This window comes from Musa acuminata, chromosome BXJ3-4 (genome assembly GCF_036884655.1).
Source record: "Musa acuminata AAA Group cultivar baxijiao chromosome BXJ3-4, Cavendish_Baxijiao_AAA, whole genome shotgun sequence".
NCBI classification, from domain to species: domain Eukaryota; kingdom Viridiplantae; phylum Streptophyta; class Magnoliopsida; order Zingiberales; family Musaceae; genus Musa; species Musa acuminata.
Genome location: NC_088352.1, coordinates 46,899,618 through 46,911,779, shown reverse-complemented (window position 1 = coordinate 46,911,779; position 12,162 = coordinate 46,899,618). Strand labels below are relative to the sequence as shown.

Genomic DNA, 12,162 nt, shown 5'->3' with positions numbered 1-12,162 from the left:
TACTCCGACATCAAGGTGTCTGTCTACATATACGTGTCAGATCTTTGCAGGTGAACATAAATCCTACTTACTCCAACATCAAGGTGTCTACATATACGTGTCAGATCTTTTCAGGTGAATATAAATCGGACTCCCAACATCAAGGTGTCTACCGGATGAGCACATCGAGAGAAGAATACTCTTCTTGCACACAAAAGACTGCAGGTTTGACCTTTTTATTTTGTTTTCTTCACTTTTGATCTACACACGCAAATACTAATTTCTTGCAAGTAATGTATTTCACTGAGTTCTTTCAGTGAAATGCTAAACATACATACATGCACACATATATTCTTCCAAACCAGACGAGCCCCGATCATTATTTCAAACCCTAGATTTAATAACATGTTAATGGTAAGCCCGGCTTCATCTCTTCTTCAGAGCGTACGTAACCGAGCTATCTAGCTTTTGTTCTTCTTCATCTTCTCCACCGGCTCCACTTCATCTCTTCTGCAGAGGGTGACCTGCAGTCCGTGCTTCATGTACAAGGTCAGCGCCATCTTGGGCACCACGGGGTGCTTCTCCACGACCTTCACCTGGTAACGATGCAGGATGGAGGCGGCCACCACCTTCATCTGGTAGTACGCGAAGTCCTTGCCCAGGCACAGCCTCGGTCCGCCATTGAAGGCCGTGAACTTGTACGCCGACTCACTCATGAACCGCCCGTCCTTGAGCCACCGCTCCGGCTTGTACTCCATGCAGTCCTTCCCCCATATGCTCTCCATCCTCCCCATCGCGTACACGGCGTAGATGACCTTCGTTCCTTTCTTCAGCACCGTGCCATCAGGAAACACGTCGTCCTCCACAACCTGTCCAAACACAACATCACGATTCAGAATCTTCACTGGTGTGCTTCCTTGTCAAAACCATCGATATCCTGCACTAACTCCACCATAGCATATAAATGCATGGCTTCCGACCTACTTGGATGTGTTCATGGTGTCCGATGGGAGTCACATTTACAGCTCTGGGCCACTGCCGAGAATGACCCCTACAGAAAACCTAATCCAAAGTTTACTGCCGCCACTTGACTCATAAAACGAAGCAGAAGAGGACATCATTGTTCTGCAATTGTCCGACCTATTAAACACAAGATGACGACACGACATGCTTATAGTTCGATGCACCGTGCGCGGGTCCCAACTCAGTGGAGGATGAGACAAGGACATATGTCGTAATGATTTGGATCCACACATCCTACTTGTCGTGTATCCCACCCCACCAAAAGCTATTCCTAATTAACATTATGATAGCATTAAAAGCAAAGAATTCTTCTTTTTCCTATAGCCATCCATATATGCCTCACTAAAAATCCATCCAAATAACTCAATTTAATGACTATCCACCATGATTAGTTGAACTAATAACATGTGACAAACATATATAACAAGAAAGCACTTAGAGCTTCAATAATTAGATTTGTATAATAAAAAACCAGAAATTAACTAAAAGGGCACATCATAAGCTCAAATTTAGAGGAATAAGAAATATATACACGCGTGTCTTTTTTTATATATATTTTTAAGGTAAAAAAACAAAAAAGTATGTGTTGTTGAAATCCAATTTCGGTACTATATTTCAATAAAAAAAAAAGTCATGAAATATGTATGACTTCCAACCTCAAGCTGATTTGCAGGTTGAGAAATATTTATTTATTTTTTATAGAAAAATACTAAGATAAAACTTAGCAAAATATGCAGGTAATCTCTCCTATAATTCATAAGTTGATGTTTTCCTGCATGCATAATTCATAATCAATTTCATTTGTTGTGATAAGGTAACATTGAATAATGTATTATTGGTGCAAGAGCTTAGCATGCATGAGATGTTACCTCCTTGTGGTCCATTGGTACCGAAGGATACAACCTTAGAGCCTCCGATAGCGCCGCATGCAGATAATCCATCCTCTTCACTTGTTCGGGCTTAAACACCAACTCACCATCTGCTTCTCCTCCTCTCTCCTCTGTTATACTCCTTATCTCGCTAAGAATGCTCTGCTCGACCTTCGGATGCCGGTTCAGTAGCCAGAAGAACCAGGCCAGCGCCACCGACGAGGTGTCGCGGCCGGCGAGTATGAAGTTGACGCACACGTCCCTCAAGAACTTGTCGGAGTAGGGCCTGCCGTCTTCGTCTGTTAGCTTCGTGAACACTGTCAGAAGGTCGGACCTCGCCGTCCGCGTCTGTTCCGAGGACGAGAGCTCCTCCCTTCTGGCCCGGATCACCTCGTAGGCGAACTCGTCGACGACCTCGATGGACCTCCGGAGCCATCTCTCGCTCCCGAGGTCGAGGTAGCGAAGTGCCTTCCACACGCCCGTCGGCATGATGAAGCGCATGGTCGTTGCCTCGGTCGCGTCCTCGAAGGCCTTGGCGAACGGTATCTCCGGCAGCCCGGGGCGCAGGCAGCCCGGGTCGGTCCCGAGGGCTATCATGCAGACGTTGTCGAACGTCAGCCGGAGGAGCACGTCCTGGAGGTCGATCGGGGCGCGCCGGTCGTGGGCCGCTGCGAGCACCGGGAGGAGCCTCGAGTGGACGAGCTCGACGAGGGACTGCACCGTCATGGACCGGAACTCGGCCGAGTGGAACTCGAGGCTCGCGATCTTCCGCTGCCTGCGCCAGGTCTCGTCGTCGGCGCTGAAGATGCCGTTGCCGAGGAGATCTTGGACCGAGGTGCGGAAGTACTCGCCCTTGGGGAAGTTAGTGAACTTGACCTTGAGGAGATGCTCCAGGTTGCGAGGGTCGGCAGTAATGACGCACTGAAGGCTGGTGAACCACGGCCCGCAGAAGGTGAACGTGCCACCTTGGTGGTTAAGCACGCCGGTGAGCCACTCATAGATGTTCTTACGGACTCCGAGGACGAGCGACGGCAACATGCCAAGCACCGGCCACGACGTGAGGCCCTGACGGCTCCCTTTCCTGAGGGAGTGGATAGCGACGAAGATGGAGATGGCCAGGAGGAGCTCAACGACTTGAATCTCAGGCAACAGCCTAAAGAGACCCGCAGCAGTGGTGGAAACACCGGGGCTATAGAAGAGGATGCTTTCGTTGCTGGAGTCCATGGCGTCGAGCTTTGCTACCTAGAAGAGAGAGAATGGAAGACAAGTAGCCTCTGGCACTACCGTAATATAAGGATCGGAGGTAAGAGTCGTAGGCGTGCCTTCCATCAGCTTTAGCCGTTGGATATATCTAACAAGCGGAAAACGTTGAAGAATAAATGCGACATATATTCTGAAAAGCCTATATATCGGTATTCTTTAAGGCCACTTCACAAGGAGAAGTGTCTCTACTAAGGGGGGACCTGTGCGGAAGAAAGGGAAGGTGCGGAGGCTGGGAGTCGGTGAGGGTACGGTAACCATGGAAAAGGCGTGAGGGTGGAAGCCAGGCGTGACTAAGGAAAGGTGGCCGGCCGGCCTTCCGCAACTGCCGTTTGCTCTGTTCCCAAGCGTTTAGGACTTCAGTTCTGTGAGTTCCTATTCAAATATCTTCTCGATTACTATAAGAAGCAGAACATGAATGATTCTGATGGCAGTAGGCGCTGTGGAAGTACAGAACATAATGGTGCGATCCTGCATATGGCGGTACATGTTTCAAGTGTTACTAGTGATTATAGATTTGTCTTCACGAAGAATGTTCTAAACGTCACTCCGGACTTTTAGTGTTCACTCAGATTTGACGCATTCCTACTCGAATTGTGACACAGAAGAGCTTGTGGCAGTCTCGTAGCCCGGAGAGGCAAGCCGTCGATTTCCGGAGAAGGGAGAAATTAACAGTCATTTAGTATTTATTACACAGATCATAAGGTCAAACAAAATGCCACATCTTGAGAGATGATAAGGACGAGAGTTTGTAGAGGTTTATTATCGGTGATGGTTGGGCAATCGCCATTAAAGGTTACTTGTCGGTGCTGTGGTTGCGTTGGCTTGTGGAACAAAGAGAAGAAGATGTTGATGTTTCGGGAATGAGTGGGCTAAAAACTTGTGCGAGTGTCTTTTTTTCCTTGGTGTTATTGACATTTGGCAGCAAACGTACATGAATCTAATCCGAGTTTATGATGGTGAAAGAATCGGATTAGAAAAAAACAAGGAATATACTGATCCAATCCACGGGAAAAGTAGTCTGACACAGTTTTAAAGATCATCTTGATAGTATCGTCGCCTAACATAATCTTAAAGACTGTCTCAACGATATCACCGTCTAATCTGACCCATTCAATATCCTATACCAGGGTCTGGCGATGACATTGCCCAGACTAGACGATGGTACTAGTCAGACACAATATCTCAAATTGTATAAGTGGTGGTACCACCAAACTATGCGATGGTACCATCCAATGTGAGTGTGTCAAGCGATAATATCACTAGACTGGACGGTAGTATTGTCTAGTGTCAGAAACTATTGGCGGTAGTACCGTCCAGTATTGGTAGTGGTATCGCTCAGTACCGGTGGACCTTGAAATCCCATAAATTTAATTTTTTGGCTCCAAATTTGAATCCATTTGGGGCCTATAAAAACTTTACTCATCCCCGCTTAGTGAACATAAAAATTGAGAGCAAAAAATAAAGAAAACTATGTTATAATATTGTGAGAATTCCTCTCAAGCTCTAAGTGTTGGGTGAAGTTTAAGAGAGGGGTGAGTGGTTATAAAGGTTATCTTCTAAACTCGTGAAAAGGAGAAAAAAAAATTATAAAATTGTAGTTTATCTTTGTCCGTTGGAAAGAAGATCGGTAATAGAAGCCGGTGACCTTGAGTGAAGAGGAATTGGAAGTTGATGTAGATCACGATGATCAAACTACTATAAAAAATAATGTGCCTCACTTTCTTTTCTTGTTTAATTATTTTATAATTGCTTTACCTAATCATTACTACTCTCGTAAATTAACTTCAAATCGACGTGATTTTACGAAAGTCCCCTCCTCTTGGTGCAGATTTAATCCTAACAATATCAAGTATATTTTTCATCTTTTTTCGAGATTCAAAAAATATTTTTTTTATAAATTTATGCTTAATTTCATACATGATAATTCTATTAAAATATTTTTGTTGATGAGAGGAAGAATGTGAATGAATCAAATTTTGGAAAACGTACGAAGAGAGAATTTAATTTGATTAGATAATCTGTCGTCGCTAAATAATAATTATTTTTTTAATGAAGTACAAACTTTATTATCAAATATTTAATATGGTCGTATAAGATCTATTTTAGTTGAAGGGATTAGATGGCAAAATAAGTGAGTCACATGAATTCCTTGTTGCCACCCATTAATGAAGTCTAATTCAATTTTAGAGTTAGGACAATTACTGGGTAGCATCAATGAGCTATGACTAGAAGCAATATTTAGTCATTGTCACTTATCTGCAGGTAAAACAGGTCTGAAACCTGTTATAAAAAAAGATAGATGAAGACTTTTCACCATCTAATCTCTTCGACACTCAAATCAATCTCAATAAAAATGAAATAAATACAATAAAAAACTAGATGTCGATTACCGTATCCTAAATTAAGAAAATATCTTAAGAATAATTTTCTCCTTTGTCAATTCTGATGAGAGCCTAATGTTTCTTAGGCTACTGTTTTGGATTGATGTTCGTAGGCATATTTCTGACAATGCCACCACATCTGCCGTGATATGCAAAGCTGCTATCGAATAGAATATCTCCCTTATCAATTATTTTATTGGTTTCAGTATCTTCCAGATTAAAACAATCAGTTCACACACCATGCCTTACTCGTTGAATCTTCGAATTCGAGTAGTCTGAACAATCTCTTGGTGGAAGTCTTATATCATCTCTATTCCTCGAGGAAAAAAAAAAAAAGAGAAAAGAAATTTAAAAAAAACAAAGAGGAAGGAAGAAACATTTATTGAAATTTTTGTATAAATTAAATCTAAAGAAAGAAAAGAATGACTGTGAGCTGGCCAAGCCAAAAAGAAGAAGAAGAGAAAAATAAACCTGGAAGCAGTAAAGGGCTGAGAGCAATCAAACAGTTCCACAGTCTTAAGCTCCCTTGGCATTCTTTTGTCAAACCTACAGCATCTGATGGAGAACTGCAATTGAATATGACTTGATTCACTTGTCACCACCTCATTTGCAATGAGGACGACGTTGATGTATCACCCAACATATCTTCCACAATTTGGCAAGCCACGTTGACGTGAACTTACAAGAGAAGCTTGTGACGGTTGAATACTTCGGTTTAATTTTGATAAGCCCACCTACAATGGCTACTCGAGTCTTCCATCGGTGGAAGTAACAGTGTGATGCTTATCTTCTGGCTGATAGAAGATAAACTTTTTCTAGAGAAAATATCTCTATTCTGTTGAGGAAAATTCTCTTAATATATTGAAAGCATTTTCATTTCTTCGATAAAACTTATTAAGCTTAATTGATAGAAGATAAGATTTCCTCAACTATATGAGGAAATATCTCTATTATGTTGAGAATGTTAATATATTCAAGCTAAAGTTACTTTAATAAAATTTCTTCAATAATTATTCTTATCTTTTATTCTTTTTATCATTGATGACTCCCGTGAATATCAGTTTCATGACGTCTCAAAAACTCCTTATACAGAGCACTCTCTAGAAACAACAGTAGCTACAGAATCCAAAGTGTGTTGAAGAGCTTTCCCCTAAAGTTTTTAGCTACTAAATTATGATAGGACCATCCGTGACTCATCTGCAAATTAAGCTATGTTGGCATGAATACGGTGTTTGGATCAGTTTAAGCATTAAGAGACTGATTTGTCTTCAAGAAAATAAAATTAAGGACAATGGTTAATTTTATTTTCCCTAAAAGAATCAAAATAAGTCATAAACTATATGTGTGTGGATATACATATTTAAGTTAGTACGGCTCTCTTTTAACACTCGGTAATAACGTGAGAAATTTCTTAACTCAGGTTCATAAGATTCTAGATTCTGATCCCTTGTTCGTCACTTATTCTTAAAAAAAAAAAAATCTAACTCATATGGATACAGAAATAATTATTGATATTTCTCACCCTCTTTTATTTCGTTTTCTAGATTATTAAAATATATCAGCTATTGTGTTATCTTTTTCAGCATAATCATGCATGTCATAGAAACTATATAATGGATGTAATTTATGTGATTGTGGTTCATAACTGATTGGAAATATTTTGGTAATTAATTCTTATTTATCAGCTAATCATCTTAAAAGGGTTGACATGAAAATAAAAAGCTGAATCACTTTTTATTACGCAATAACATGAAGGTAGTTATAGTCTATTGACTCTTATGGATAATAGTCTACGATAGGTTATTTGGACTAGTCCTATCGGCCTTTGTGGCCAACAGTTCACGCAGACCATTCAGTCCTATCCCCCCCCTTTATTAACTCCTATGGATAATAATATAAGAGAGGTTATTCGGGCTGTCACTCCCGTGAACAAAATGCTAAGGGGGGACGTTGTAGCCATTATGAAGGACTTCGTCAATCGGTCAAGTATAAAAGCTAACTCCTAACACTGACCTAAGGTCAGATCTTTTTCTAAAAACCTCACACACCCCATATAATTTTCCAAACTAACTTGGGCGTCAAGTCGAGAAACTCCTCTTGATGTTGACCTTCATGTAAGAACCCGCCAAGAAGCTAGATCCCACCTCAGCTCGACCTTAAGATCATCTCAGATAGGTCAAGGTTACGCAAACACCACCTCAAAGCCACCTCAATCATTCCAAGTCTATCACAAGGGTTCCTCGGATGTCTCTATGCCTTCGAGACAAGACCAAGCCAGGCTAACTCAACTATCGACGGTGCATCCCTCAGCATTTTGGTGCTAAAAGAAGAGCCTTGAATGTTATAGGAACATCCACTTACGAACCCTCTAAATACTCGAGTGAGAAAGCTCTACCCCTAACCCATAGTACCTTCACACAAGGTGGGTAGCTACCCTCCTTTCCTTATGTGGAAGTGTCCACCTTCGCTTAGACACCGAGGCGTTACTAGCATCTATTCAACGACCCAAGACTCTCACCTCTATGGATGAATGCGGGGCACTCGGTTGTCCTTGCTGAAGTATTCTTAAACCTCATGTATTAAGTGTAAGCACATATGAGCATGATATAGGCAATCGCCCTGCTTCTGCCCCAACTAGCTTAATAGACTATGCCACCATTGCAACCGTGGTTGATCTCTCAACCACAGTTAGTACCCATGTCGGCTAGGGTCCCTTTAACTGATCCAGTATCAATCACTCAATATCATCCCTGACACATTGAACTACTAACAGAGAGGGCACCCCACTCCCCAACTATAGAGTTCAACGTGTCGCTACACAAAAGCCCAGCCTTACTTGAATTAAAGACACAATTGGCAAATTTAATGGATGACTTCTTTAGAACCTAACTATAATAGATGGATCAGAGCCTAAATGAGATGCATCGGGTATTCTAGTAGTCTAAAAGGGAAGGCACAGACGACCCCATCTCAGGCTACTCCCTATTCATCTAAAGCATCTAGGAGGAATCAATCGTGACAAACTTTTGTCTCCCATCACAAGAGGCCTTCGATGGTAACTCTGACCTAGTGGAACACATTGCTACCTTTTGTGCTCATATGTATACCTTGGACGCTTTAATATATTGTGTGTTTCTAATAACGTTGAAGAGCTTAATGCAGGAGTGGTATAGTCGCTTGAAGCCACTCTTAATCTTTTCTTTCACACAACTTATAAAAGAGTTCAAGCTCCACTTCCTTAGAAACATACGCCCAAGGCCGTCTACAACAATGCTGCTTAGTCTAAGATAGAGGGAGGATGAAACCCTCTCTGACTTCATCATGTGATTCATTGGCAAAATATGAGGTGTATAAGAAGCCCACCCCTTCCTTATGATATCAGCTTTCATGATGGGCCTTTCGTCCACTCGCTTCTTTTGATCATTGGTGGAGAGGTCGCCTAATTCCCGAGATCCTCTAGAGAGCTAATTAGTACAAGCCACGAAAACAATGATCTCAAGCAAGCATGAAGAAATACACAAAAGGTCATGCCAAGAACCATCTCAGATGTCAACCTCGGGCTCGCTACGGTGGAGGTGCTAGTCATAGGTGCCCTGCAAGCCAATCATATGAGTGATGACACGTGTGACATGACACACACACACTCTTTTTTCTTATTATTATTATGATATTTTCTTTATATATATATATACAATGGAAATCAGATCATGATGAGATTACGATAATGAGATCGATTTGCTTTTAAACACAAACCCTAAATAATCCCAATCATAGGTTACTCGAGAGAGACATCGAGATAACCGGACATATTGGTGTAATGTATAGCTATCCATATGATGGAGGCGACTCATCTCATAGCTGCTCGTGTGAGAACACTAGGGATACAGTGTAGGTGCTCGATGGAGAATAAGTTCACTGATTGATCCGCTCGCGGAATGTTGGATGGTTGATAATGCCTTATTGTCAGATATGTTAGGATCAAGAGCACTAAGAGGGGGGGGGGGGGGGGTGAATTAGTGCAGCGGAAATCTTACAGCAATTTAAAAGCTAAAGCTGCGTTCGTCCGATAAAAGATGATTTCGATATAAAAGCAGAATCACAGTGCAGTTTGCTTCTAAGCGCAGTTTTGCGTCTAAGCGCAGTTTGCGTCTAAACACAGTTTGCGTCTAAGCGCAGTTTGCGTCTAAGCACAGTTTGCGTCTAAGCGCAGTTTGCGTCTAAACGCAGTTTTACGTCTAAACGCAGTTTTACGTTCAAACGCAGTTTTACGTCTAAACGCAGTTTTACGTCTAAACGTAGTTTTGCGTCTAAACGTAGTTTTACGTCTAAACGCAGTTTTACGTTTAAACGCAGTTTTGCGTCTAAACGCAGTTTTACGTCTAAACGTAATTTTACGTCTAAATGTAGTTTTGCGTCTAAAAGCAGTTTTGAGCCTTGAAAAGCGTTTTACGTAGAAAACAATTTGCAGTTATAAATGGAATCCGAATGTAAGCGTAAACTGCAGTGTGAAGATTGTACGAAAACACGATTTACGTTTGAATGCAGATTCTGAAAGATCAGAGCTTAGAAACTCGTTCGTAAAGGCGCAGAGGGCAGTAGCAATGTAGGAGGTTTGCAGTAATAATAAAGTGCTCAAGGTAAAAGCAAACCAGAGATTTAGAGTGGTTCGGTCAGTCTTGACCTACTCCACTTTTGGCTTCCTCCTCCGACGAGGTCACCGACGTCAACTAGCTACCTTCCTTCAATGGGCGAAGGCTAACTGCCCTTTTACAGTTTCTCTCCTTTTGACAGGCTCAGGAGACAACCTTTACAGATCCTTTCTCTCCTCTCTTTACAACTCAAGACTTGAAGAACAGAAGGAGGAGAACTTTAGGACTTTACACAAATTTGAGCTCTTAGAATCACTGAAAAGATCAAGAATTCGGTGTGGATCTATATCTATTTAGTGTTGAATGGGTGGGGTATTTATAGGCCCCAACCCAATTCAAATTTGGAGCTCAAAACGATCAAATCGATCAAATCCCAGAATTCTGGGATCAGGCGGTTGCACCTCTTGACTGGAGAGGTGGCACCGCCTGGCAGAGCTCGACGACTGAGCTCAGGCGATTGCACCTCTCTGCCAGAGCTCGAAGACTGAGCTCGATGGTTGCACCGCCTGGCAGAGCTCGAAGACTGAGCTCGGTGGTTGCACCGCCTGGCAGAGCTCGAAGTCTGAGCTCGGTGGTTGCATCACCTGGCAGAGCTCGAAACTGAGCTCAGGCTGATGCACCTCTCTGCCAGAGCTCGAAGACTGAGCTCGGTGGTTGCATCACCTGGCAGAGCTCGAGACTGAGCTCAGGCTGATGCACCTCTCTGCCAGAGCTCGAAGACTGAGCTCGGTGGTTGCACCGCCTGGCAGAGCTCGAAACTTGAGCTCTGGCGGTGCTACCTCTTGACAGAGGAGGTTGCACCGCCCAGTCTAGCTCGAAGACTGAGCTCTGGGCGGTTGCACCTCTTGGCTGGGGCGGTTGCACCGCCCAGCCTCGCAGCCCTGGCGGTTGCACCTCCTGGCTGGGGCGGTTGCACCGCCCAGCCTCGCAGCCCTGGCGGTTGCACCTCCTGGCCTAGGCGGTTGCACCGCCTAGTGCAATCAGGGTCCGAATGGTTCGCTCCATTCGGCCCAATTTGAATCTTTTCAGGGGCCCAATTGCCCCAAGATTAAGCTAATGGGATCACCTCCCATTTTCAAGCTTAATCATCGTGCTAACTACGATTAACTCTAAGACAACTTCTGCAGCTTTGCTCCGATGCGTCAATCGCTTCTTCCGGCGAGTTTCCGGTGAACTTCCGTCGATCATCCGATAAACCCTCGGTGATCCTTCTGCGGACATCCGGCATACTCCTGGACTTTGCGACGATCCACTTGGCGAGTTCCGACGAGCTTCGCTTGGCAAGCTTCTGGACTTCTCGGATCTGTTCTCGCTGAACCTCCGACGACCGTCCGAACTTCCGTCGAACTCTCGAACTCCCAACGTGATCATGATCTTGACTCCGGCGCAACACCTGCTGCTTGTCTTACTCTCATCGTAGTTAATCCTGCACACCAAATCAAAACTTCGATCGAGACAATTAATCCTAAGCAATTAACCAAGTTGTCCGACATGTCATTGGTCCCTCGACGCTTCGTCCGATTCTTCGGCGCATCGTCCTCTTCTGCAGCCTATTGCCCAATCGGCCAGTTGACTCCGCAACTCCGATATCCTTGGCATAATACCCGCTCTTCTTGGCCCGATGCCCGAGTCCACGGCCCGAAGCCTTCTGTCGATACGTCGACCGATCCACCGGCCCGACGTCCAATCTTCTGACATGTTCCTTCGGCACAACATGATTTTCCTGCTTTAATTGTCTCATCCTGATCGAAGCATCCTGCGTCACTCAAAACGCAGATTAAATCATAAACATATATCAAGTAGTTTCATCATCAAAATACGAGATTCAACAAGATAATCATTTCGTTATTTTAGTAGTGTATCTAGTTCTTAGACTTGAGATACTAAGGATGTCCTATATGAGTACTTCATTCTTTGATACTAGACTTATATGTCTAGAAGTTTCAAATCTAACACAATTAGTCATCAAGAGTGGTAGCCAAACTTACGAGAGCTATT

The 12,162-nt window shown here is 43.2% G+C and overlaps 1 protein-coding gene across 1 annotated transcript; it reads right to left on the bottom strand.

The window, feature by feature from the left end:
- Positions 1–181: 181 nt before the first annotated feature.
- LOC135636805 (cytochrome P450 86B1-like) lies at positions 182–3,239 on the bottom strand. Its single transcript, XM_065148859.1, has 2 exons — positions 1,872–3,239; positions 182–848 (listed from the first exon to the last, which is right to left on the bottom strand). Exons 1-2 carry the CDS (start codon positions 3,093–3,095, stop codon positions 441–443), a joined length of 1,632 nt encoding a protein of 543 aa, XP_065004931.1. The 5' UTR covers positions 3,096–3,239; the 3' UTR covers positions 182–440.
- Between the last annotated feature and the right edge of the window lie 8,923 nt (positions 3,240–12,162).